This window comes from Pestalotiopsis fici (assembly GCF_000516985.1).
Source record: "Pestalotiopsis fici W106-1 unplaced genomic scaffold PFICI_Scf_2, whole genome shotgun sequence".
Lineage (NCBI taxonomy): Eukaryota > Fungi > Ascomycota > Sordariomycetes > Amphisphaeriales > Sporocadaceae > Pestalotiopsis > Pestalotiopsis fici.
Window position 1 is genome coordinate 3,610,866 of NW_006917092.1, and position 25,806 is coordinate 3,636,671.

At 49.9% G+C, this 25,806-nt stretch overlaps 11 protein-coding genes across 11 annotated transcripts; 5 read left to right on the plus strand and 6 right to left on the minus strand.

Annotated features, from left to right (window-relative positions):
- Nucleotides 1-295: 295 nt before the first annotated feature.
- Nucleotides 296-2,095, plus strand: PFICI_03289 (uncharacterized protein; the record flags this gene model as incomplete). The annotated part of the gene is made up of 5 exons (XM_007831870.1): nt 296-530; nt 587-653; nt 711-932; nt 1,017-1,458; nt 1,520-2,095. 5 exons carry the CDS (start codon nt 296-298, stop codon nt 2,093-2,095), a joined length of 1,542 nt encoding a protein of 513 aa, XP_007830061.1.
- A 502-nt stretch (nt 2,096-2,597) lies between these two features.
- PFICI_03290 (uncharacterized protein) lies at nt 2,598-4,694 on the minus strand (the record flags this gene model as incomplete). The annotated part of the gene is made up of 9 exons (XM_007831871.1): nt 2,598-2,833; nt 2,897-2,938; nt 2,998-3,059; nt 3,122-3,279; nt 3,350-3,520; nt 3,554-3,782; nt 3,845-4,083; nt 4,140-4,407; nt 4,489-4,694. 9 exons carry the CDS (start codon nt 4,692-4,694, stop codon nt 2,598-2,600), a joined length of 1,611 nt encoding a protein of 536 aa, XP_007830062.1.
- Nucleotides 4,695-6,025: 1,331 nt separating this feature from the next.
- PFICI_03291 (uncharacterized protein) lies at nt 6,026-7,428 on the minus strand (the record flags this gene model as incomplete). The annotated part of the gene is made up of 5 exons (XM_007831872.1): nt 6,026-6,361; nt 6,426-6,550; nt 6,617-6,853; nt 7,028-7,333; nt 7,392-7,428. 5 exons carry the CDS (start codon nt 7,426-7,428, stop codon nt 6,026-6,028), a joined length of 1,041 nt encoding a protein of 346 aa, XP_007830063.1.
- Nucleotides 7,429-8,025: 597 nt separating this feature from the next.
- On the plus strand, nt 8,026-9,528 carry PFICI_03292 (uncharacterized protein; the record flags this gene model as incomplete). The annotated part of the gene is made up of 5 exons (XM_007831873.1): nt 8,026-8,144; nt 8,230-8,916; nt 8,978-9,069; nt 9,129-9,262; nt 9,328-9,528. 5 exons carry the CDS (start codon nt 8,026-8,028, stop codon nt 9,526-9,528), a joined length of 1,233 nt encoding a protein of 410 aa, XP_007830064.1.
- Nucleotides 9,529-9,852: 324 nt separating this feature from the next.
- PFICI_03293 (uncharacterized protein) lies at nt 9,853-11,819 on the minus strand (the record flags this gene model as incomplete). The annotated part of the gene is made up of 2 exons (XM_007831874.1): nt 9,853-10,139; nt 10,193-11,819. 2 exons carry the CDS (start codon nt 11,817-11,819, stop codon nt 9,853-9,855), a joined length of 1,914 nt encoding a protein of 637 aa, XP_007830065.1.
- Nucleotides 11,820-12,509: 690 nt separating this feature from the next.
- On the plus strand, nt 12,510-14,522 carry PFICI_03294 (uncharacterized protein; the record flags this gene model as incomplete). The annotated part of the gene is made up of 8 exons (XM_007831875.1): nt 12,510-12,590; nt 12,651-12,760; nt 12,814-12,835; nt 12,898-12,905; nt 12,965-13,229; nt 13,289-13,420; nt 13,496-14,218; nt 14,280-14,522. 8 exons carry the CDS (start codon nt 12,510-12,512, stop codon nt 14,520-14,522), a joined length of 1,584 nt encoding a protein of 527 aa, XP_007830066.1.
- A 409-nt stretch (nt 14,523-14,931) lies between these two features.
- Nucleotides 14,932-15,749, minus strand: PFICI_03295 (uncharacterized protein; the record flags this gene model as incomplete). The annotated part of the gene is made up of 2 exons (XM_007831876.1): nt 14,932-15,684; nt 15,741-15,749. The coding sequence occupies 2 exons, from the start codon at nt 15,747-15,749 to the stop codon at nt 14,932-14,934; spliced, it is 762 nt and encodes a 253-aa protein (XP_007830067.1).
- Nucleotides 15,750-16,475: 726 nt separating this feature from the next.
- PFICI_03296 (uncharacterized protein) lies at nt 16,476-18,029 on the plus strand (the record flags this gene model as incomplete). Its single annotated transcript, XM_007831877.1, has 9 exons — nt 16,476-16,501; nt 16,563-16,712; nt 16,788-17,037; nt 17,094-17,249; nt 17,354-17,433; nt 17,573-17,594; nt 17,652-17,695; nt 17,752-17,811; nt 17,873-18,029. 9 exons carry the CDS (start codon nt 16,476-16,478, stop codon nt 18,027-18,029), a joined length of 945 nt encoding a protein of 314 aa, XP_007830068.1.
- A 347-nt stretch (nt 18,030-18,376) lies between these two features.
- On the minus strand, nt 18,377-21,298 carry PFICI_03297 (uncharacterized protein; the record flags this gene model as incomplete). Its single annotated transcript, XM_007831878.1, has 3 exons — nt 18,377-20,919; nt 20,979-21,049; nt 21,174-21,298. The coding sequence occupies 3 exons, from the start codon at nt 21,296-21,298 to the stop codon at nt 18,377-18,379; spliced, it is 2,739 nt and encodes a 912-aa protein (XP_007830069.1).
- Nucleotides 21,299-22,229: 931 nt separating this feature from the next.
- On the plus strand, nt 22,230-23,771 carry PFICI_03298 (uncharacterized protein; the record flags this gene model as incomplete). The annotated part of the gene is made up of 3 exons (XM_007831879.1): nt 22,230-22,292; nt 22,352-23,186; nt 23,251-23,771. The coding sequence occupies 3 exons, from the start codon at nt 22,230-22,232 to the stop codon at nt 23,769-23,771; spliced, it is 1,419 nt and encodes a 472-aa protein (XP_007830070.1).
- A 536-nt stretch (nt 23,772-24,307) lies between these two features.
- PFICI_03299 (uncharacterized protein) lies at nt 24,308-25,714 on the minus strand (the record flags this gene model as incomplete). Its single annotated transcript, XM_007831880.1, has 4 exons — nt 24,308-24,695; nt 24,750-25,023; nt 25,080-25,548; nt 25,607-25,714. The coding sequence occupies 4 exons, from the start codon at nt 25,712-25,714 to the stop codon at nt 24,308-24,310; spliced, it is 1,239 nt and encodes a 412-aa protein (XP_007830071.1).
- Nucleotides 25,715-25,806: the final 92 nt, after the last annotated feature.

The following is a 25,806-nucleotide window of genomic DNA, read 5'->3' on the forward strand; positions in this document are numbered from 1 at the left end:
CGCCGGCTCCCTCAAGCATCGTCGTCAATGGTGGGGGGAGAGCAGCAGCTGAAAGTATGTATCCCCCTCCCGTTTCCATGCACCCCACTCTGCACTCTGCCGAAGTTCGTAATCTCACCACATTGATAGGGCCATGGAAGCCGATGTGACCGGGGGACAAGGTTTCGGTGCTTCGCGATGCCATTCGAGCCATGATAAAAACAATGCCGCTGACCGCCAAGTCATGGACTTGTTGTTGTCGCTGTAGTTGTCTTGGCTTGAGGATCTCTTTCCCACCTCATCACCATACTTCATCATGGAGCTAGTTCACTATTTGGGCCTTTTGGCTGTGCTCACGCCCGTCTGGGCCTTTACGTATTGGGTTTTGCCCTATTTCACGACATATCGGCATCTGAAGCACATCCCAGGACCATTTGTAGCAAAATTCAGCAACATATGGATTGCACTAGGCGCGCGACAGGGACAAAAGTTCCGCTGGGTTGATGATGCCCACCGCAAGTACGGCAAGGTTGTACGCGTCGGGTTCAACCGTAGGTACCTGTGCAACGAATCAATGTCTCGTGAATCACTTACTGAGTCAATACAGACGTCTCTATCGCCACGCCTGAGGGTTTACATACCGTCTATGCACACGGAAACGGATTTCTGAAAGAGTGAGTTTTTGACGGCGATCGTAGACGGAAATTGTAGGACTAACTCGAATCTCAAAGTGAATTCTACAATGCCTTTGTATCGGGTGTATGCGGTGTCTTTAATGTTCGGGATCGAGTTGAGCACACCCGCAAGCGAAAGATCATCTCTCACGCCTTCTCCCCAAGCGCCGTGAGCAACTTTGAGCACCACATGTCAGCAAACCTGGAGCGTTGGGTTGGTCAATTGGATCGAATCACCACGCATCCCGACGAGAGCGGGTATGCGCGCGTCAACATGATGTAAGTATTCAGCATCGCATGGTGATCTCATTAATGGAGGAATATACATGCATCCACTCACGAACAAGATACTGACCCAAGCAGGCCTTGGTCAACCTTCTTGGCATTCGACATTATTGGAGACCTGGCTTTTGGTGCTCCTTTCGGCATGGTCCAGCGTGGACGTGACGAGTGCGAGAGTACCCGCCCTGGTCAGGCTGTTACCTATGTTCCTGGCGCTGAGACTCTCAACCGGAGAGGCGAAGTGAGCTCGACTCTAGGACTTTTGCCTGCGATCCGGCCTTGGGCCAAGTACCTTCCAGACCCATTCTTTCGCAAGGGTCTGCAGTCTGTGGCAGATCTCCACGGAATCGCAGTAGCAGCTGTCACCAAGCGTCTGGATGGCGTCAAGGGCTCTGACGGAAAGTCTGGTCGCCACGATATCTTGGAGATGTTGGTTCGTAGTACCGATGCGGATGGAAAGCCCATGCCTCAGGACGAGGTCGTTTCGGAAGCTCTGACCCAGCTCATTGCTGGAAGTGACACTGTAAGCACAAAACATGAGGAGGACTGTATTGATGAATGTCATACTCACATGGTACTCACAGGTCTCAAATACCACATGTGCCGTCATCTACTGGATTCTCCATGGTGAAAGGGCTGCGCCAGGAACCATACTTCCTCGCCTTCAAGCCGAACTCGATGCCGCCATTCCTGAAGGCTCAACCATTGCCGCTCACGCTCAAGTGAAGAGTTTGCCATTCCTGAGACAGTGCATTGATGAGGGAATGAGGTTGCACTCTACTTCGGCCATCGGCCTCCCACGTCTCGTCACCGCCAAGCAGGGCGTTCACTATGGCAAGGAGCATTTCCCAGAGGGCACTGTTCTATCTGTTCCGAGCTTCACCATCCATCATGATGCGGACGTATGGGGAGCTGATGTTGAGGAGTTCAAGCCCGACCGGTGGCTGAGGTTGAGTCCGAGACAAAAGATTGGCTTCAACCCCTTTTCCTATGGCCCGCGGGCGTGCGTAGGCCAGAATGTAGCTCACATGGAGCTGGCGCTGATTATCGGAACCGCCTTCCATAGATACAACTTTGAGCTCTACCAGAAGAAGTTGGAGTCGCATGAGGGATTTTCTAAGAAGCCTATGGAATGTTGGGTCGGCATCAAGAAGAGGTAATGGAAATGCAGCATCATGACGAATCCCAGAACAAAGGCTATTGATACAAATATGATGTCAATATATACAACTCAAGATTGGGGACCCGCCACTGTATGCTTTTACAGCGTTATCTCCAAGAAGTTTTAGGTATCATACGCCTCAATATCGAGCGCCTGTAAGCTGAAAGTAGCATGAGTGAAATTAAACAACATTACCGAAGCCAATACAATGATTCAGAGTGGGGCACCATCACGGCTGTTGAAACCAGGACTGTTGATTCATGTGAAAATCTTCCAACTTCTCCATGCCATGACATGCTTGGAAGCCAATCCAATGGCAGCTAAATCACATCGGTGTTACGAAGACAAATACAACCAAAAGCTTGCGGAATCGATCGGAAAAGCCGGTTTTGCACTGTCACAATTATCTAGTCAATTGTATATCATTGTAACTTCTCAACGGTTTCTACTGGAATTGAAGTCCCTTTTTCAGCAAGAGTTCCGAATCCCATCACTTGCACCTAGATAGATGCATGACCATGAGTCTCATAAGGTAGAGCCAAGCAGAAGAATCCAACCACGATCCATAGTGCCGCTGAAACATAGATTGGGACGACAGTATAGCCACCACCATAAATCGAGATGAGTGAGGCAATAAGTCCACCGAATCGCAGCAGAGATGCAGCGAGTCCTGTTCCAGTACCTCGCACAGGGCCTGGGAATGACTCTGGTGTAAATGCGAACATCACAGCGTATTCTAATGCAACTTGTTAGTCATTGTTGGGATAGTGGGAAGATTTCCCAGATTAGTTTTACATACCAAAGTTACCCAAGATTCCAGTGACGCATTGAAAAGCAACATCTGTCCAGAGATGTCAGTTGAATACTCCACGGCATGTCCTACAAGGATATTATATTTACCAGAGATTTCTGATCTGACTGTCGTGTAGCAGAACAAGAACACGCCCGTCAAAACTGCGGATCTGAGTGAAATCAAGTCAGCTGCCATCCCATAGAGGATCCAAATTTTGTGAAATTGGCTTACATGGCCATCATCCATCGTCTTCCAAATCGGGTCTCAACCATGAACCCAGCGGCCAAGGGTCCCAGCACGCCCACCGCTGAAACAATGCAGTAGATCTTGTATGTATAGCTAAGTGAGGAGTCGGTAGTATAATTGGAGTTTGCCTGAAGATAAGACGTCTAATGAGTAGAAAGAGATTAGTTTCAATCTCAGCCATGAAATAACTGCAGGTCCATAGCCGGTACTCACAATGAAGTTAAAGTATAGTGGATAAGCAATGCCAATCGTGAGCCATATGACAAAGGTGACAGTGCTGTGCTGCGCCATCTTGCGACCAGAAAACAGTGCTTTCACGCTGGTAATGTCATAGTCCTTGAAGCTGTCCTTCATTATCTGCATGTAGCCGAGACCAGCACCTGGCTTTGCCGAGTTCCCAGCCTCTACATCGTGGACTGTGGTCGGCACTTGGGAGCCAACGCGCGCATCGATCGCTTGCAACATCTCCAAAGTCAAGGTCTCGGGCTTTCCATTATATCGCGCAATGTAGTTGACGGCTTCTACCGCTTCGGCGTCTCGTCCTTTGGAAAGGAGAAACTTGGGTGACTCGGGGATTTTGAAGATAAAGATTCGCAGCAGACCGAAGGCAAGAGCGATAGCACCCAGCGTAATCATCAAGTAGCGCCTAGACATCGATCATCAGCCAAATGGAAGACAATTATTTTTTCTTGCGTGATGTTCACTCACCAGCCCATGTTGTCCTTCATGGTGCATGACGTGCTGTCTGGACAGGCGTAATAGCTTAGAAATACCCAAGACAAGAGCGCGACCACAACTTGTCCAAAGTTCCACCAAGCAGACAAGCTTACCAGGAGCCATTGGTAGGTTGACGGGACAAACTCCAGAAAGACAATGCTGTCGACAGGAACGTTACCACCAGCGGCAGTACCAATCATGGCCCAGATAGCACTGAAGGCAGTGAAATTCTGCATTTACATGTTAGTGTGTCTGTCATGCCAAATCGCCGAATAGAACTCATTACCTGTGTTCCAGCCACGGCGCAGGCAAAGATACCACCAGTGAGTGTGGTAGCATTGAAAGCAAACTTTCGTCCGACTACATCGGCGCTCAAACTCCAAAAGGTCGCACCGACAATAAGTCCAACGTAATATGCTACGGAGCTGAAACTAGGGCTCACAACGTCGGAGAACTCGTTTACGGCAGCTGGTCGGGCAGCGGTGAGGCCTTGAGAAAAGAAGTTGTCGACTGCCCAACCACATCCGGACACGATGAATAGGAGCCATTGGAACCTGTTGAAGAAAATCATATTGTCAGCATTCCACGACTCACTGTACATTGTTCATGTTCGAGGTTGAGATGTGAGCACTTACTTTCCCATGCCAATACCAAGCAGATGCTCGGCTATCAATTCAGACTTGAGCCTGTAAGACTCACTTACGGCGCTGCCATAGAAGCTAGAGATCTCCTTATCGTCGGTCACTTCTATTGAGCCTCGGTGGTATGAAGGCGCAGTCGGTACATTGGTCGAACCCGTTTCAGACCCTTTCTGGGCGCTACCCTTCTCTGAGTCGAACATGATGCTGCCCGTCAATCAATGGTAGACTATTTGATGGAAAGATGAAGCAGGTTGTACGATTCTCCAGGATAGTAGGGTTTGGACAAAAGAGCAACCCCCCTGACACTAAGTTCGGTGCAGATGCAGCTCAATTGATGCACGGCATGTCCCAAATCAGTCGAACAAAGCAAGCGAGTGGATTCTCAATAATTATACGTGTTTCGATTCGCGTCGTCCAGACAGATGGAATCGACAAGGGAGTGGTGAACAGCCCTGTTGCATATCGGGCCACGGCATCGAACCTAGGGATGATGAGCCTAGACATGTTTTGCCTTAGCACTACTCTGTGCTATCACGCCTATCACTTGCTAAGACGCGGGTAGGTGGGAGTAAGGGAGATAGACACATGTGGTATGGCGTTGAGCCTATCTGCCGTTCCCCACAGCTGGCCATCCCCAGGTTTCGCTACCTTACCACTTATCTACCTCCCTGCTCAACCCCCACTCTCGAGTGTGCCTATGTTTACATATCTTTACTGATAAATGAGCACAAGCCTTCGATTATACTTTAGGTAAGCCACAAATTGTATACTCCTGTAGGCCCAAAGATGACGAGCTATACTCGGGAACCACTTGGCGCAATGTCATGATTATGACCATGGGTTTGGCCATGCTTACTCCTCGCCAAGAATGAGGCCCAGTTTTCTTGACGCAACAAAACATGATTACAATCTAGTATACGAGTAGTAAATATGATTAGGTGCCCTCGAATAGCGAATCTGGCCCTGTGGCGACGACTTGCTGGTAAAAACAGCTCTTTAGGCACTTCTAACAACCATTGTATTACCCGTCGTTGATTTCCAGACTAGCATTCTCTGGTATAGTTACACATTTCCTGGAATCAAGGAGAATTACTGTCGCTATGTAACAACAATCTACTCTGCACATCTATCAGGATACTTGGGCACTTTCTTGTCCTGTCAGTACTAAAACACATGATCAAAACCCAAATCGCCGCAACTTTTCTGCAACTGCTCCGTGCACATGGACTCATTATTTCTGTTGCGCTGTCACCTTGAGATGCCTCTTATGCAAGTTAGTTCGTGTACGTTGGTGCCTACATATCATGTATTGGGATCATTATTGCCGTTCTCTCAAAATGCATTTCTACCATTATCATAGGTCGAAGTTCAAGCACTATGGGTGAATTGTTGTCACGTCATATACGGCACACTAGCATGAGAGCTCTATCAGCAGGGCTTAGGTCTTGTAAACTCTTTCTCATTTAGTCCGAGATTGGCTACTATTGCAAAATTCAGCTATGTAGGTACAATACAGGAGCCGCAGATTTCGCTACACGGCAACAGCTTGTGGCTGGATCTGACTATCAATAGCTTTTTCTAAACCTTGCTTGTACTTCTGCGCCCGTCCGTAGGACTCTGCATATGCAGCAGAAACAGCCTCTTGAACCGTGATTGGCTCATACTTGGCGGGTGCTTCTGAGCTCTTGCACGTTTCAATGCACTCAACTAGGTAGTCTGGATTGCCAGAGACAAAAACGGGGATCGAGTAGCGCTCCTTGCCAGACTTGTTGATGACACGATGCACATTGGACTTGAACTTTTCGTTGGTCCATCTCTGCATGAGGTTGCCCAGGTTGACCACAAGGGCTCCCTTTGTTGGCTCGACCTGGAGCATGAAAACGTTAATATGGGCTGCCTCGTTGACATGGGATTAAAGGCAGGACACTTACGTCAATCCATGTGCTGTTCCGTTGGTCCCAAACCTGCAGCCCGTCGACTTCGTCTTGAAGAAGCATGGTAATTGCTCCAAAGTCAGTGTGTGCACCAATTCCGCGTGTGAGTTTCTCGTCGGCATCTAATAGTTATACTATTAGTTTTCAAAGTGACATGAAATTGGCACTCCCTCATCATGAATACACACCTTTTGGTTGACTTGGATAATGTAGCAGTCTCATGGTTGCAACAGCTCCGTCCATGAATTGCTCAAAGTAGCTCTCTTCCAGGTCCAACGAGAGGGCAATCACCCGGAGCAGGTCCGAGGCCAACTTCAAGGTCGAGTTATAGTAAGACATTGTTGATGTCTTGAAAGTGTCGAGCCCATCACCGAGAGACTGGGGCCATTGGTTTGGTCCGGAATTCAGCTTCTTGTGGACAAAGTCTGTTAAAAGTTCATGTTAGCTTCCTCATTTGCTCGAGATATACTGCATGATCAAGTTACTGCCCTGGAACAGGTAACAGTTCCAGCACACTAAATACGGGGAAAATTACATGCACTTTGAAAGCGGATTGGGTTTGAAAAAAGAAAAAAAAAATACGTATTTTGGGTACTCACAAGGATGGGTGGTAGGGAGGTCAGCGCCAATATAAAATCCCTCCTTGAGCTCTGGCTGAGTGCCTTCCTCAAGGATCTGAGATCTCAACATCTCATAACCTCTGTTCCATGTGTTGTTGTTCTTTGAGACTTTGTCCTTGTCTTCTTGTGGGAGATTAAAGAAGTTCTTGGCCGAGCTCAGGGCGTTTTGCTGTTGTTCCAGAGGTACGGAATGATTGATGATTTGAAAGAAGCCATTGTAGAGGCATTGCTTTCGGCACTGCTCAACCACTGCTTGTTTAGCCGCGGGATCACTTGAGTAGAACCCTGGTTTTCATGTAAGTCGTTGTCAAATGAAGAATTATTCAACCATCGCCACACATACCACTAAAGTCGATGATTGGAATCTCGAGTTCAGACATCTTGACTACCGATTTGGAAAATTTGACTTTCTCTTTTGTGTAGATTGGTCCAACTAATCGTCTCGCATTCCTATCTCCGTTGGACAGCCTCTTGATCCTATATCCTCGACATTGCTGTGCTTCCAAAACCAGTTCCGTGTGTACCGAATACTCAAATCAACATGGTGTATACCGAGCCTTTCAAAGGTGGGGGAAGCGTACGACCCTCAGAATTGCCCAACGCTCGTTGGATCCTCGATGTCGGTGCGGGGAGTGATAAGGAGTGGAGATGATGCTCATCTGTGGTCTGGGGGTGAGTGGGGAGTGAGACTAACAAAATGGGCACAGTACCGACTGGCTAGGTGGCGTTACAGTGCATCTAGCTCAAGATTGGAGATCTCGCCCCGGCTTCAACGAGGCCTGTCCCCACTTTGATAAGACATCGAACCATGTTCGTCGTGTTTGGTATTAGTCAAGACTCAACATAGTATTGTCAGTATCACGAGAAGGGCTATAGTAGAATATGATATCTAGATAGTCTGAAAGAGCTTTGATCTGCCTCAACCACAAGTCTATCGTCTCTTGAGTTTTCAAACCCTGTATCCTCATCTATTCACAATGTGGCGCATTCTCGGCTACCCATCCGCGGACCAGGCGGACAAGACTCCACCACCCGGTGCTCTGCCGGCATCGTGGTACCGCTCGAGTGCCATGTATGAGCTTGAACGTCGTGCCATGTAAGTCTCTAGTCAACAAATGTCATGTTTAGATTGCTTGTATACGATTAATACGTGAAGAAATAACTAACATATTGTTGCGCAGATTTTCCAAGAAATGGATATTATTGACACATTCCATCAGAATCAGCCAGCCTGGCGACTATTTGTCCTTCACCTATGCTGGCTTCTCCTTTTTCCTTATTCGGGATAAAGACCAACAGATTCGCGCCCATCACAACATTTGCCGCCATCGGGCATATCCCATTGTTCATCAGCAATCTGGCAATGCCAAGATTCTCAGCTGCAAGTACCACGGGTGGTCGTATGGTTTGAAAGGCAACCTGGCAAAGGCACCGAGATACGAGTCGGTAAAGGCATTTGACAAGACTCAGCATAGTCTGTTCCCGATTCATGTTCACGTGGATAAGGTTGGCTTTGTTTGGGTGAATCTACAATCAGGTGAACCGGACGTAGCATGGAGCGATGAGTTTAGCGGCTCGGATGAAAAGCCAATTCTTCGTGAATTCGACTTTGATGCCGAGTTCAAGTTTGACCACCAATGGGACATGGACGTCAAGGCCAACTGGAAGTCACTCATTGATAACTACAATGAGTGCTACCACTGCCAAACGTCGCATCCGCTGATTGCGGGTGTATCCGACTTGACAAAGTACAAGGTCGAGCCCAACATGGGTTGCCTCGAGCATACCATTGTCAACAAGAACATGGACGACAACAGTTTCCGGCGGAGCATCACATTCTTCCCGCCCTGCACATCTGTTACCGTGACGTAAGTATACGGAACAGTTCATAATCTTATTCAAATAGCTTTGCTAATTCGAGGACATCAGTGAACACTTTTTCTACATTCAACGAATGATACCCGTCTCCGAAACAGAAAGCAGGATAGAGAACGAGGTTTACCGCCACAAGGATGCCAGTGGTGAGTACCTAAAAGCAGTCATTTTAGAGGAAAGAAGCTAAGACAGTATGATTCAACAGACGAAAAGTTCAAGGCACTCTGCGACTTCTATACCCAAGTCTTGGAGGAGGACAAGGAGTTGTGTGAAGGAGCGCAAAGGAACCTGAGCGGAGGAGTGTACGTGACAGGCGAGCTGCACCCAGAAAAGGAGAAGGTAACTACTTCCCAAGGGTGTTCATTCAAAGGATGATTTCGCATACTAACATATTGCCTTTCTAGGGACCGCTTCACTTTCAAAGTTTGGTCAGGAGGGATGTCATGGAACACCGACAAAAGGAGGAAAAGGCAGGGCACGAGATATGGCCGGCTGCACAGAAGGTATCTGCTGAGATGAAGACAACGAAGCTGATGGAAGAAGAATCATTCTGTTCGAAGCTGGAGGCTGAGGCTTGCCAAGCTAGTGCGCAATTAGCTTGGTGATGAACATTGGTAGCCTGCATTGATGGACTTTGCATCTTGTACAAATTATGCTCATGAGCATCTGCTCGGACGGAGTGGCTCAAGTAGGATGATAGCCGCCGCACCTTCATGAATGAACAATTTATCCAATCTTCCTTTGCTGCATTTCTTTGTCCTTTACCATGTCGTCTGTGACCTAAATGTCAATTTTGGAGTTCTCAGCCCTGGCGTTGAAGTATCAGCACTTCAAAGGTTTTCATTTATTTTGAGACTAGATCGGATCTAGGTATGTATATTTCATCTAACATTGTAGCATGCACGAAATGAATTAAATTCTTAGAGACTCTATGCATGTGGAAGCTGCAGGAAACCACTGAAATAGCCATCCAGCACTTGTGCCGCTTGTTTTCCATCGCCCTCGGCACGGAATGTGTGGATCGTGCCGACATAACCATCCGGCCGCACCACCATCAACCCGATATCGCCTGTGGCAAGCTCTCCAAGCCACTTCTGTGTGCAGGTCTGACCCTTCGTATCTAGATGCGGTACATCGTCAAGGTAGACAGTCCATGGACTCTGTGAGAAGACTGTTGGTAATTCGGCTATTTCAAATAGAGATTTGTCCGTTGATGCTGCGACGTAATTAATGTCATGAGTATCTCAGAGGCTCTTTCTAGGTACTTACTAATCATCGCATAAGTGATCAGTTCGCTGACTGAAGTATACCTTTCTGGTCGCGTGTACACTTCTTCCTTGGAAGACTTCCTGGACGTCTTCTGATAGGACTCTGCTGCCGCAGCGCCAACCCGAGAAACAAAAGATGCAGGATCGAGCAAAGCTTTGCTAAATGAGTCCAAGAAAGATCGTTCGCCAACCGAGGTCAGATCCTTTACAAAAGTGTAGACTCGAAATTGTCCAAGGATCGGGATATCAAGATGTACGTCGACTGGGTTGGCGTCATAGTAACGTGTTGCTTTTGTCGGCGTGAGGGTGCACCCAGGCCTGGCGGTTCCACGGATGGCTTCCTCGGCCATGTTGTTTAGCACATTGAAACCGTACTCGGCGCCCACACCGCAAATGAATCGAATGTTGGTTTTAAAGTTCTCGGCCAGGGCTGCAGCATCTCCTCCGGCGATTTGGTTTGCATGCTCATAGTCAAAGTCGATCAGATCTTGGCCAATCTTCTTCCGCTCTTCTTCGTAGGTTTGCAAAAGTACTGGTTTAGCCAAGCCACGTACTGCCAAATTCAACTTCCAACCCAGGTTCCAAGTATCGTGGACAGACGTGTTCATGCCTTGAGCAGCTTTTGGAGAGTGAGAATGACTGGCATCGCCACCGATGAAGATGCGTTGGGTGGGGTCCATGAACTTGGAGGCCACTTTTTGGGCAACTTGGTATTTGCCAAACCACTCGACGGACCGCCACTCGACCCGATACGGACTGAGGATTTCTCTTGCACGTTGCATGACATATTCTTGGCCCAGGTCTTTGGACGATGCCGTCTCCTTCATCTCTATATAGAATCTGGTCATGTTGCGCTCTCGGGGGATGATCAAGATTGAGCCGTGCTCTTCAGAAAAGATGACAGACTTGCTCCAGATGTCGGGGAAATTTGTGTCAAGCTCGCCATCCAAGACACCCCAGATACTTGATCCGGCTGTCCTGGGCGAGTCGAAAATCATGTTGCGCACCGCCGAGTGAGCGCCATCGCATCCGACGACGTAGTTGGCCCGCAAGATCTTCTCCTCCTGGGTAACATTGAACTGCGAGTGTACCTCGACCGGATAGGGGCCTTGGCTTTCCGATACTTGGCAGCTCGAGAAACGATGAGATCTCTTTACCTCGACACCCCTTTGGTGCAAGTCGTCTAGGAATGCCTTTTCAATCATGCCCTGATGGCCAATCAAGATGTATGGTTCCAGGAGGTCGACGATGGAGTCGGGATAATGAACTTCTCTGCCTACGCGCTTGCCGTCTCTCCAGATGCAAATGTCGTAAATTTTGATGCCCAGGCGCATCAGTTCGTCTGCGACCCCTAGCATGCGAAACGTCTCAATAGTCTTGGGCTGGATGCCATCGGCGCGTCCGACCGCGGTCTGATCTGGCCTCTCGTCCAGAATTTCTGTGTGTACTCCAAAGCGAGTCAAGACTGTTGCCAACATGAGACCCGAAGGTCCGGCTCCGACAATACAAACGTCGCACGTTCCGTCTGTGTCTGTCCCCAATGGCAGACCACCGTTGGCGGCCGCGACGTTGACGGACTCGGCGGCGTTGGCCATTTCGGTATCGGACTCCGCAATGTACGGAGCCATCGTGGATGACGTGAATTCTCTTTGGTAAGGGAACGTGGATAAACTTGACAATCGCGAATGAAGATTAGAGCGACAACGAAATTCTTCTACACAAGGGCTGCAATTGGGCCTTGTCTACTTCTACTCCTAGATACTTGCGTGATGCTGGTTATACACATCACCAATACTATACCCGCTACAGAGTCAGGAATCACGCCAAATCAGCTGACGAATCAGAGATCATCCATTCTAGGGACTTTGCTCGTACCACTCGAGTTCGTGAAAGGTGATACCCAGTGCTGCTTTCCCCCACTCTTGAGAGTGCCGAGCGCTGTTGTCCCACCCACCAACCCGATAGGATTCACCCATGTTTCCCCTCTCAGCTGAGCCCGCAGAGGGATCGCGGGGCTTTAGTGGAGAGGTAGGACCATGTCGGGCTGCGCTTACAGTAGCGCCCAGCGACTTCGGCAGCATGTTTAGCGAAGCGCAGAACCTATCGGCGAAGCACGGAGCGTTCCTGGTAGCGACTCACAGATGGCACGAAAGTTTTGGCGCACATGGAACTCGAGTCATCAATCGAGAGCCGTGGAAGCAATGCGAGGTGCAGGTGCAAGTTACTGAAGGCCAATTTGCACAAGCTTTATGTGGCGGATCATACAAGGGCACAACTACATTTCCAATTTAAGTAATTGAGATCTAAATCAGCACGAGATGTCGTCTCAATGGGAAGAAATTGTCAAGCAAAAGCGCTTGGCACAGCAGCAGGCACTAGAGTTATATACAGCAAAAAGCGTATGTCTTCTCCATATAGTCAACTTCTGGGGAGAAAAAGAAAAATAACGCGCTCAATAGGTTAAGACACAAGGTCATCTAAATGAAATATCTGAGATTGATCAATTACTGTCGCTTTACGCATCTGGTGAGGCCAATGTGGAAGCCGTCGTGAGATGCTACATCGAGGCGTAAGCATCTTCCACACTCGCACAAGAGCGACATGCTGCTGACAACTTCATAGAGCTATCTCCGCTCATAAACAGGTAAACCCATTTCCACATACATCCACATAAAAATTTGATAAGATGCTAACCTGAAGAAAAAGACAAATTGGTCAGCGCCATAAACTTGTTTTCCTTTCGTCGAGTGTCACAACATTAACACCCATGTAGTCTTACGGAGATAACATTTGACGATGCTGTCAAGGACGCGGTTGCGCTTGATAAAGCGCCAGATATGGTCGACACCACAAGATCGCCACTCCACGGTGTCCCCATGACCCTCAAGGATCAATTCAACGTCGAGGGTTATGACAGCACGATTGGCTATGTCGGAAGAGCTCTCAAGCCAGCAAGCAGCGATGCTATACTCGTCAAAATGCTACGATCTCTTGGTGCTGTAATCTTGGGAAAGACTAATCTGCCGCAGAGCATCATGGTTAGTTCATTCTCTATCATGATTCTCTTCATGCTAGTTCTAATCTTGGCTTCAAAAAGTGGTGCGAGACAGAAAATCCGCTCTGGGGTCTCACGACAAACCCGATGAGCTCTGCCTACACTCCAGGTGGCAGTACGGGCGGTGAGTCTGCGCTCTTGGCATTAAAGGGCAGCATGGTCGGCTGGGGTACCGTAAGTAGTAAAGAAAGACAAGATGGTGATGTACCGCTATGACATTTCGAAGCTGATGTGGCAATCACTACGCAGGATATTGGTGGCAGCATCAGAATCCCGTCGCATATGATGGGACTGTACGGCCTGAAGCCGAGCAGCGCCCGTCTCCCTTACAACGGAGTTCCTGTGTCCACCGAAGGTCAGGAACATGTCCCTTCTTCGGTCGGGCCCATGGCGCGTAGCTTGTCGAGCATCAAGCATGTCATGCACAGTCTGATCAATGCAGAGCCGTGGACGTACGATGCACGTTGCGCCCCAATTCCGTGGCGCGACGAAGTGTACCAATCCTTCTTGTCCAAGCCTCTGACCATTGGCTTCTTGCTCGACGATGGCGTGGTACGACCTCATCCGCCCATCACTCGCGTGCTCAACTCGGCCGTCGAGGCTCTCAAAGCGGCAGGGCACGATGTCTTTGAGTGGGATGCAACCCTCCACCCCGAGTGTATTGCAGTCATGGACGCCTTTTATTCTGCCGACGGAGGTATGGACATCCGGACAGACGTCAGTGTAGCGGGCGAACCTTTCATTCCCCACGTGGAACGATTGGTCAACCGTGGCGACGCCATCTCCGTCTATGAGTACTGGCAGTTGAACAGAAAGAAGTGGGCCTTGCAGCAAACATACCTCGAGAAATGGAAGACCTTGAAGAGTCCGAAAACGGGAAGAACAGCTGATATCATCATCATGCCGCCCATGCCGCATCCCAGTGTCCCGCACGGAGGAACCCGGTGGGTGGGGTATACCAAAGTTTGGAATGTAAGTTTTGGTTCATTATTTGTGATTGAGCGTTCACGATATTGACTCGTGGGACTTCTAGGTACTGGACTACACAGCGCTCGTCATACCTGGAGGTAAGGTTCAGGTTCAGGACACAGAAGCAACGTGGGACTACCAGCCGCGAAATGATGCAGATGAGTGGAACGCTGGCATTTGGAAAGAGAGAGCAGAAGAGATGGCGGAACTCAAGCTGCCCATTGGCCTACAGATTGTCGGCAGAAAGCTTGAAGAGGAGAAGGTGCTTGCTGTTGGAAAGGTATTGGATGACCTGCTCGTGCGCTAGGATTCGGCACGATGCATCAAGAAGGACACTCTTAGAGAAAATATAGAATGGGTAGAAGATAGAGATAGACTTGCCTTGCAATGATTGAGAACTGCGATGCGGAGAATTTCTAGCTTCTATATAGAGCGAGTGAAAGTAGTTCCATCACCCTAGCGCTTGAATGCAGATACGCAATCCGTAAGTAAGGCAATGATAGCACTTTTAACGGGGGAAAAAAAAAAGCAGCACAAATCTTGAATGTGAGTACTGGAGTTATTTAAGGGATCAATCGACTTCAAGTAGGTATGTAACGACAATGGCTTCGTCAGCAAACACTTATTTGCAGGTTTTGCCTACGCCCTGAGTCCCCAAGAATCGCCTTTGTCATTTAACTTTTGCTTCAGATTAATCAATTACTATTTGTTGGCCTCTACCACTTTGTTACGCCACCATCTACCAAAAAGTCGGTTCCCGTGCAGTAGCTGCTGGCATCACTAGCCAAGAATACACATGCTCCCTTGATGTCGTCAGGCTCCGCTACCCTGCCATTCATGATCTCGTCTTTCCAGCTCTCCAACAAATGCGGGAACGGCGCCGTCATCTCGGTGCGGACGTAGCCAGGGCTGATGCTATTGACGCGGATGCCGTACTTGTTGAGCTCGGCCGCAATGGGCGCAACCATGGCGCGGACGGAGCCCTTGGTGCCGCAGTAGGCCGACGACCGCTGGGACCGGATGGCCATGTGGCTCGCGATACTGGCGACGAGGATGATGCTGCCGTGCTTGGTGCCGTTCTCAATCATGGCCTTGGCGCCGTGCTGCGCCGTGAAGTAGACGCCCTTGCTGTTGACGGCAAACAGGCGGTCGTACCCCTCGCTCGTGGTGTCGAGGAACTCGACGTTGCGGTTGACGCCCGCGCAGGCCACGACAATGTCGAGCTTGCCGCCAAAGTCGGCCTTGACGTCGGCAAAGCCCTTGGCCAGGCTCTCCGCCGACGTCACGTCGACAATGTAGGATTTTGTCTTGACGCCGTGGTCGGCGGCCAGTGTCTCGTATCCAGCGACGGGCTCAATCACGTCGAAGACGGCAATGTCAGCGCCAGCTTCAGCCAGTCCTTGGGCAAAGGCCAAGCCGCAACCACGGCCTCCGCCGGTGATGATAGCAACACGACCTTTGAGCGAGAACTGATGGTATCATATTTAGCTGTTGCATCATATTGGTCAAGAAAATGGATCCTTACTTTACTCATTTTGCCTGTATATGTGAGTATTTGTTGGGACTTGGTATATATATCCCTTTCCGATATAATGATAGCTGGGTTGGCTCTGTCACTGTTACAATTGATATAGGCTTATTACATGCGAACGACGGCAGAAGTGTCTTTTCCATATAACACTTTGCCTGGCCCCGCTGGCCCCCCCTCAAGCCAGCCTCCGTCAGGTGGACCATGATCAATCCACGGCAGACTGCATTCTTTGACTGTTCAACGCCAATACTGATCACCAATCGTGAAACCAAGACCAGGAACGAGAAAGTTGGGGAGTGGGATTAGTGCTTCTTCGGCATCTGCCGAAATGCCACTACACTTTGCTTATCTCCAGGGGTTTCGCTTGGGGAGTTGCATGGTGTTTGTGCCACAAAGGACCGAAGGTGGGGTAAACATGCACCTCCCCTCCGAACGGCGGGTGCCCGACGATCGGCTCTGGGGAGGGGATACGATTAGAATACCATGTGAGGATAGTGTGCAAGAGTGCTTTGTCAAAGGGCCTGGTAAGCGCGATAGTGACAGATCGATTGAATGTCATATTGGAGTTGCTACTGATTCGGGCTGTATCTAAATTCTGTGATCGAGAACATACATTCCAGGATTTTGGCTACTGGACCAGCGAGCTCTTCTGCATTCACCGTACACTATTCAGGGCAGATTTTACAAACAAACAACAATAGCATTTTCAGACAAGTTTCAACCATCAACATGGGTAAGAAGAAGGTCCTTGTGTGGTAAGTCGCTATTGCGAAAATCCATGTTTGATCGTGGAGAATGATGCTCATCCGGCCACAGCTATGGAGTCGACATTGACGCCGTCGCGGGATGGTTGGGTTCGTATGGTGGCGAAGACAGCACATCTGATATCTCTCGAGGACTTTGGGCAGGCAGTGAAGGAACTCGCCGCCTGCTCAAGTTGTTTGCAAAGTACAACATCAAGGCCTCGTAAGTTTTGAGCATTCACACATGGCAACATGTTTTCACCGGGGGAACACCGTGAGAAGCTAACGAAACGCTCAGATGGTTCATTCCGGGGCACTCTCTAGAGACCTTCCCTGAAGAATGTGCCATGGTCAGAGATGCGGGTCACGAAATTGGGCTTCACGGCTACTCCCACGAGAACCCAGTGGACATGACGCTTGAGCAGCAGCGCGATGTGCTCGACAAGACATTTCGCATGCTGACTGATTTCTGCGGCAAGCCTCCACGAGGTTCCGTTGCACCCTGGTGGGAGACCAGCGCCGAGGGCATGGAATTGCTTCTGGATTATGTGAGCAAATTACACAATGCTTTCTTCCTAACTCCTCTTGCTAACATGGCCAATAGGGCATCTGCTACGATCATTCCATGAGCCACGAAGACCACAAGGCATACTGGCTTCGTTCTGGAGATAGTTGGACCAAGATCGACTATTCTCAAAAGGCAGAGACGTGGATGAAGCCGCTAGTCAAAGGCAAAGAGACTGGCCTGGTTGAAATCCCAGTAGGTTGTTTCCAGTTGCAATCACCCCACGCATATAAAGTCCTTCCCAGCAATACAGCCAGGAAATCTGGACGAATATTACAGATTTGCTAACAAATTTACAGGGCAGCTGGTACATCGACGATCTGCCTCCCATGATGTTCATCAAGAAGTCTTCAAACTCCCACGGCTGGGTGAACCCAAGGTAAGTGAATCAGTTTTACTTTGCCCCATGTTGACTGAGGGGTGAAGTGCCCCCTAAGAATCCAGCACTAGCGCTACAGGCGCTGATAACCAAAAACCTCATCCCCAAGTGCGCTTTTGACTAACATGATCAATTACAGGGACGTTGAGCAGATTTGGATGGTATAAAATGTCCCGCCAAAGAAACATTTTGAAAATGGCATTGACTCTTGAAAACAGGATCACTTTGACTACTTTTATCGCGAGTACGATGAATTCATCTTGTGAGTGGCTAAACCAAGCATGCCAGATCACTCTTTCCAACTAATACACCCACCAGCCCAATGACCATTCATCCCGACGTGAGCGGACGCCCCCACGTCTTGTTGATGCACGAAAGGTGAGTGACCATGTCGTCAAGATTTTTCTAAGGACTGGATTACTAAAATGCTCCAACTCAGAATCATCGAACACATCAACAAGCATGAAGGTGTAGAGTGGGTGACGATGGAGCAAATGTGTGATGATTTCCTGGCCAAGAACCCAGTCCCAGAGGGCGCTAGGATGCCGGCTAGCAGAGAAGAGGTCCTGGCAATGCTGGAGAGGACTAAGAAATAATCGATATAATGCCAATAATGAAAGAGATTGATTTTCATGCTCTTGTTTGCTTATGTCTTCTTTTCCATTGCAATATTCAAGTGATGGAGTGCTAAAATGTCTCTTCTGATATTGGCCGTCCTGGCGTGTCACTGAGTGGGGGCGGTTTCGAGCACTGGGAATTGCTGCCAGCCGTTCACTGCTATGTTCGAAGGCAGAAACTCAAACCACAGAGCTATACATTTGATTATTCTATCCATTCCAGCCAGTTTTAAGATCAATAAATTAACGCTTACTTCATTATTTAGGCACAATCATAATTCATTTGCATTGATCGCTAAATATCACTACCATATTCTAAAAACCAATCATGAAGCCTCATATTGTCCAATAAGCCGCATGGGAATCAGCGCTTTCAACACCAAGACGCCCGCATGCACAATTCCCCATCTTGTCTTGCTCAGAGCCTCGGCCATGATCCAGGTCAAGCCTCCCGTGCTACGCCTCGATTGGGTCTGACCAAGATCCCATGGCTTAGCCGTACGCATGCTCGCCAGTAGTTCTTCCATGTCCTTCTTGGCGTCCCAGACCATTTCGCTGCTCTCGTCCTCGGGTCTACCCCACCTGCTAGGACGCGCGTGGTTGTACGCCCACAGGGTCAAAGTCGCGAGGTACAGGCACCACGGCAGGTGAAAGAGGCCCATTGAGTCAAAATCATCGAGGTTGGTCGACGCATCCGAGAGCATGTTTGCGGCATGTATCGCTGCCGCCGCCGCCGCGTTTGTAGATGACGAGCTCGGGTCTCGGGGCGAGGTAGCGGCGGATGGTTGCTCTCCGCTGTGTGCACCCGCAGCCCACTGCTTGACTACTTTTTCCGACCGAATGTAGTCAAATCGGTTGACTGGCCTGCCCAAAATGTGACGCGAGCCCGCGTATATTTGGACGTCGAGAAAGGATGACTTGAGCAGAATTTGGGCGGCGTGGTAGACCGAATTGTACGCCGTGGTAAAAGTGGCAAACTCCCGACGCATTGCCATGGCATCCTCACTAGATGCTTGGTTTTGTTGACGCAGCTTGATTTCAAAATCGGCCGTGTAAGCATCAAAGTCAACTTTCCAGCCATCGTAGGCTACTTCGAGCTTATTTCGCCAGCTGACGCCGCCGACAAAGCTGACGACACCAAGGGCTGTCTGGTCACGTCTTTCCAGGTCCCAAGAAATGGACATCAAGCCGTGGAGTACCAAGACACGAGAGAAAGCATTCAGGTTCATTGGGCGCTGAATGCCAGGGTTGCATAGATAGCGCTTGAGCGCATTCAGGTACGTAATTTCTGGCTGGGAATCCGCCATTTGAACGGTCTTCCAAGCCGTCTCGTCCTTGGCCTCCCACGCGGCCTGACTGCAAGGCATGGTGAGGCGCAATTCAAATGCAGACATGCACAAACTCTGGCAGAATAGAACGGCATGCTGAGTGTCCCACATGAAACAAAGGAGGGCCAAGCGCTTCTTCTCCTCGGCCTCTACCCATTTCTTCCAGTGAGCCTGGAGATCTTTGCCTTCTGTCGGCATCTGCCTGAAGGGCGCCGTCTGAGCTGTCTGGCAATCGGAACGCCGTATGAGATTGATCAACAAGCCGTGGAACAAGTGGCTCATCTCATGTTGCGTCTTTCCCGCTCTGGATTTACCCATACATTCAACCAACAAGATGGTCTTCAGAACCCAGAGCTCAGGCTTGGCCGTGAAGCCGGCATGGCTGAATATTTGGGGTCGGATTGGGTCGTGGATACAGACGGCGAGCTGATGAGCCTCTCGATTCGAATAGGTGGCGCCGAGGAGTATCATGTTTAGCAACAATAGGGGCTCGGTCTGATTGGCGTCAAAGGTCGCACGATGTATAAGTGGGTATGTAGCATTAAACTGGGTGAAATAGAGGTCTAGATATTCTTGAAGTGCGCCGAGACTTAAGCCTGGGTGGTCCCAAGCGTTAAAGTTGCCGCCCGGGACGGCGGGTTGGGCAATGTCCACAATCTCCAAGATGCGGTCTCGCACATCATCTTGTATGATGGGCAGCTTGGAGGATTGATCGAGAGTCGACAGTGGACGTTCCAAGACAGCACTCTCGGAGGGTGTAAAGAAATCTTGCGATGATGTGGCTGGTTTCATTCGTGGGAGGGGGCTGTTAGAGATATTGTCATGACTATCTGTCATGACCTTGTCGCCACCCTGGATCGAGACGGAAGCATTGCTAGAAGGTGTCGGAATATAGGATGCTTCCTGACTATCGCAGGTATCCACCATGGTGGATGATAGGGAGAGCCCTTCGTGGTACGGCTGATGGAGACCGACGTCCACGGAAGGAAATGGTTGATGAGAAGTATGGGAAGAAAATGCAGGGTCCACGTCCATGAGTGGTCCAAACAAAAAGTTATAATTTGCAGCAGTCGTATATGGCATGTTAAAGCTCGAGGCTGTATCGGGCTGGAAGATGTCGTCAAACGGCAGTCCGTACTGCTGAGACGACGAGATGCCCGGTGGGATAAGGCCCGGATCTATGAATAAAGCCTCTTGAACATTCGGGCCGGAGCCGACACCAGAGACAGACGCCCAAAGGAAATTGGAATCATCGTGTTGCTCAACATGAAAGTCCTGGTAATGGCTCGTGTCCGCGTTCCCCGTGGAAGCGGGTGGTGAGATTGGAAGTTCTGTGTTTTGCTCCTGGTTCAGAGACACGCCGTCTTGATGGCCCTGGTGGGCAGACTGGTTCTCGGAAGGCTGTTGATCTAAGGCCGCCGGTTTTTTGGCGACGACGGTGCCGTCCGGAGCTTTCCAAGATCGCTTCCGGGTGTTTAAGATGCCGTTGCCTTCTCCGCCAGCCTCTTCGTCTTTCTGTCGATGGCGGTTGAGGTGTCTTTCTATCATTTACGATTAGACTCAACTGCATGTGTGGTAGGTACATATGCAATAGACGTACCCAGTAGATCTGGCCGTTTAAAGTGTGCACTGCAGCGAGGACAAGTAGCGTCACCAACGCCGTGATTATATCTAAAATAACCAAATCAGCAAAAATACACTTTATTCCTGCCTTAGTCTCACGATACCCCCCAAAACTCCTTGCGCGTCTCCCTCTTATGTTGACAGACAATAGCAAAACTTTGAGACGACTTACTCGTGACGCCTCTGATGCTCAAGCCTGGTGAACCGCTTGCCGCATCCAACGTGACTGCATAGGAAGCTCTTTGTTGGCCTGTCGCTCACATCCGCGTTGGCGGCTCTCCTCTGACGTCTCTCCATGTCGACAATGGGTCAGTGCTGAAATGAGACTTGATTGTTACCGATTCGCGAAACCTCCACTGTTGGCTCAAAGCATGAACGCGCATCAAAGACACAGAGGTGGGATAGAGAGGCTTTCTCATTTACCACATACTCAAAGCCAAGGACTGAAAGCAGCGCTATCGTCAGGGACGGCGCCAGCGTCAAGATCGTTGCTTCTCAAACTCCCCCTGTACTCCGACGATAAGGTAGCACGAGCGTCCTGGAGATTCTGACTCGGAAGCCATCATCCCCCTCCGCTGATAAGCGTAAATGCCAAGAGTGGGGGTATAGTTCCAGCTGCATTTGGTCGAATGTATGTAGTAGGCATTGCAGTTCACTGACCTAGGTTAGTGCTGTCGGCGGTCCTGCTAGCGGACGTAGTGGAACGTGGAATCTATCGCAATCTACACTCTACCCCGGTCAGCTTGCATCAGTGGAAACCTTATCCTACACTGCCTGAGCAGATAGGCGTCACCATTTACCATTTGCTGACCTCTGCTGCAGCGATTACGACCCTCATTACGGAACACAACTGGTCAATGGTCTGTGTCCCCAAGCCGGTCGAGACTTTGGGAAGAAATGTCTTGTGCTTTTGAGGTGGCCTATCACCATCGCGCCATATTGATCATACCTGCTCCCGACACTGACGACCTTTGGTGCGCAACCCCACTATCGACACGCTGGAAACGCTGCTGTTAATATACTGCTTGTGGTGGTATTGTGACGCACTTATACTGCCCAGTACAGCAACATATACCAAAATAATAAGGGAAATGCCCATTGTTTTGTGACATTAATTGACTTCAACTTTGAAACCCTTCATTGTTGTCTATTCTTGATCATTTTCATTTTTCATATCGAGCCCATTTACCAATCTAGATCGCTCGGAAATTGCGATATATTCACAATAATGTCTGATTGGAACATTCCCGTGAGGGAGAAACTCCAAAGAGACCCTTCTAGCAAACTTCATGTGAGCAGCTTGATTATTCGCCCACATTGTGTCATCCCAAGCTCATACATCGCACACAGTGTATAGTCGTAGGCGCAGGTCTTGGCGGCCTAGGGGCTGCAATCAGTATACTGCTCGCTGGCCACGAAGTTACAGTGCTAGAGGCGGCAACAGAGATTGGCGAAGTCGGTGCTGGTATTCAGGTCCTTCCAAACTCTGCCCGCGTTTTATTCTCGTGGGGTCTGAAGGACTCACTGGAGCAATACGCAACAAAGCCGCAGAAATGTAATTTCATCGGCTGGAAGGGAAATCATCTGTCCAGTATGGATTACCATGCATATGCACAGGCGAGCGGTGCTCCTTTCTGGGACTTTCACCGTGCCAATTTGCACAAGTGTCTCCTCGACCGTGCCGTGGAGCTCGGTGCATCGATCCTCACCAAAGCATCCGTTTCGGATCTCGTGATTGCTGAGGACCAACTCAGCGCCACGGTCGTGCTCAAGGATGGCCGCCACATGGAAGCCGACTTGGTAGTGGGCTGCGATGGCATCAACTCGACCCTGCGCGAGATGCTCCTGGGCCACGCAGATCCCCCCGTGCTCACTGGCGACCTCGCATACCGCCTGCTCCTGGACACGGATGCCATGCGCGAGGATCCGGAGCTGAGGTCTTTTGTTGAGACGCCCACTGTAAACTATTGGCTGGGCCCCGATGCCCACGCCGTGAACTACGTCTTGAAAGGAGGCAAGCAGTTCAACATGGTGTTATTAGTCCCTGATGACATTCCGCGCGATTCTCCTTCAAACACCGTCGCCGGCAATGTGGAGGAGATGCAGGCATACTTCAAGGATTGGGACCCTCGGATAAGCAAGCTGACTGCTCTGTGCAAAGAGGTGCAAAAGTGGCGGCTATGCAGTAAGTGCATTTTTCCTACTTGTTTCAAAATGACCAGCCAACAATGCTAATCGCCAATTTACAGTACGCCCCGGTCTTGACCCCACGTGGAGCCATAGTTCCGGCGCATTCACGTTACTCGGTGATGCCGTTCACGCCACGCTTCCGTACCTGGCCAGCGGTGCCGGCATGGCCCTTGAAGACGGCGGCGTACTCGGCCAATGCCTGGCCCGCATCACCGACAAGAGCGCCGCCTCGAAACGCGCCGCGCTCGAGGTGTATGAGGCATGCCGACGGGAACGGACAGAAAAGGTCGTCCAGCGAGGTTCGTACAACCAGTGGATATACCACCTGCACGACAGTCCGGAGCAGGAGGAGCGGGATCAAAAGCTCAAGGACTTTGAGAAGAGGGACCAAGAGTGGATGAGCGAGCCCGGGTTTACTGTGCCCGAGTCGCCAGAGACGGGCGACGATCCGTTTCCCTGGCGTTACCATGGTGTAGCGAGATGGCTATTGACATATGATTTGGACAAGGACGTTGAGAATGGCTGGAAAAATTGGCAGCGCAAGCAAGTTGATCCAGTAGGGGAGCGTGCACAGTTGTAGTATTTGTCATCACGAGAAGTAATATACTGCACTCAGGTTCGCCACAATCATGTAAAACTACTACAATAAAAGTCATGTGCGTATCATTACGATGATCCGCACCGTGTCACATCATTGTCACATTCAGGGAACTGGATTGTTCAGCTAAGAATGGCCCAATGACCCGATTCGTGTGCTTTATCTCACAATCAAGTACACTTGGTAGATTGGCAGATGACTACTTCAAAGAATACACATTAGCTTCTGACCGAGACTATAGTATGTGATTATTTTGCTCAACTCTTGTTTTTTCCCAACATATTCCATAACTTCAATCGTACTTGTCAGTTTTAAAAAGGAGTTTCTCACAATAAATTACAGGTTTTATCAGGAGTGTCTAGATGGAGTCTTGAAGACAGAGCCCTTGAGACTTGATAATTCTTACTTTTTATTCTATCTTCTCTTTCTATGAGATAAGCTCATGCCTGAGGTTGCTCTAAAAGCATACTATTCAGGTAGCACCTCTAGTACTTGATTTATTTCAATGTCATAAACCCTTATGCCTGAACCTCGACGGCTTTCGCGGCTTCGTAGAAAGGATAGTCCAAGTAGCCCTTTTCTGGGGGCGATGCGCCGTAGAAAGTCGTTCGGTCATAGGGGTTGAGGGAGTAGCCTTCCTTTAGCCTCTCGACCAAATCTGGGTTGGCGATGTAGAAACGGCCCATCACAATACCATCAGCCAGATCATCCTCAATCTTGGGGCCGGCGTTGTCCCTGTCAAAAGAGCCAGCAGCCAAAAACTTGATGCCGGCGGGCTGAAGGGCCTTGCGGAAGGGAGTCAACGAGTTCTTCGTCTTTGCAGATCCAGTCTCCGAGGATGTGTACGAGGACAGCTCAGCCAGCTTTTGCTCCTCGTCCAAGACCTCGTCAAATCTGGGCTCAACCCTGGTGTGAATGTCAGTAATAGATTCATCTTCATCGGCTGTGTCTGAATCTTACATGTGGACATAGCACGGTCGTTGCGACTCGGAGAGACTGGCAATCTGCTCGCAGAGGTACAACCAGTGTGCATTGGGGTCGCTGTCCTTGGTGTCTTGGAAATAGTTGAAGGGACTGAGTCTGATACCGACCCGGTCTGCACCGATGGCGTCGGTCACGGCCTTGATCACCTCGAGCGTGAAGCGGCATCTGTTTTCTACAGAACCTCCATACTCGTCGGTGCGAGTGTTGATGTTGTCGTGAAGGAACTGCTCCAAAAGATAGCCATTGGCGCCTATACTGTTAGTTTGGGGTTCATGCTAGTTTGTGTCGAAGTATGAGGTTACTTACTGTGAATCTCAACACCGTCAAATCCTGCAGCAACTGCCCTCTTGGCTGCGGCAGCAAACTCTGCAGTTGTGGCGTGGATCTCCTCGACCGTCATGGGCCGGGGCGGGTTTTCAGCGCAATCCGAGCCGTCCAGGTACTTGCCCTTCATGGGCTGCGAGGTCGAGCTGAGCGAGACCTTGCTGTTGAGCATGCCGGGACCGGATGCTCGTCCCGTGTGCCAAATCTGGTTGAAAATGAATCCGCCCTTGGCATGGACAGCGTCGGTCACTGCTTTCCAACCGGCAATCTGGGACTCTGTGAAAATGCCGGGCGTGCCAGGGTACGCGGAGGCGTCGAGGCAAATGTCCGTTGCCTCGGTGAGTTGCAGTCCACCCTTGGTGGCGCGCTGGCTGTAGTACTCAACCACGCGACTGCCGGGGACGTGAACTCCATGGCTTTCCTTCTCAGCCCTCATACGGGTGAGAGGAGCCTGAAAGATGATGAGCATGACTTGAAGGGAATCTTGATCTTCGCCATTGGGAGCTTACCTGAATGATGCGGTGGGAAAGCTCAACAGCGCCAAGCTTCAAAGGGCTGAAGAGCTTGGTGTCCTTGAGCGGAACATACTGGGGAGGTGGGGAGTTGGCCTTGGGCATTCTGGCGGTTGTGATGGTGCGGATTGCAATGATGCTGTTCTGAGTACAGCTGGTTAGGGACAAGTTGGAAAATGATCTTTTGAATCTTGAAA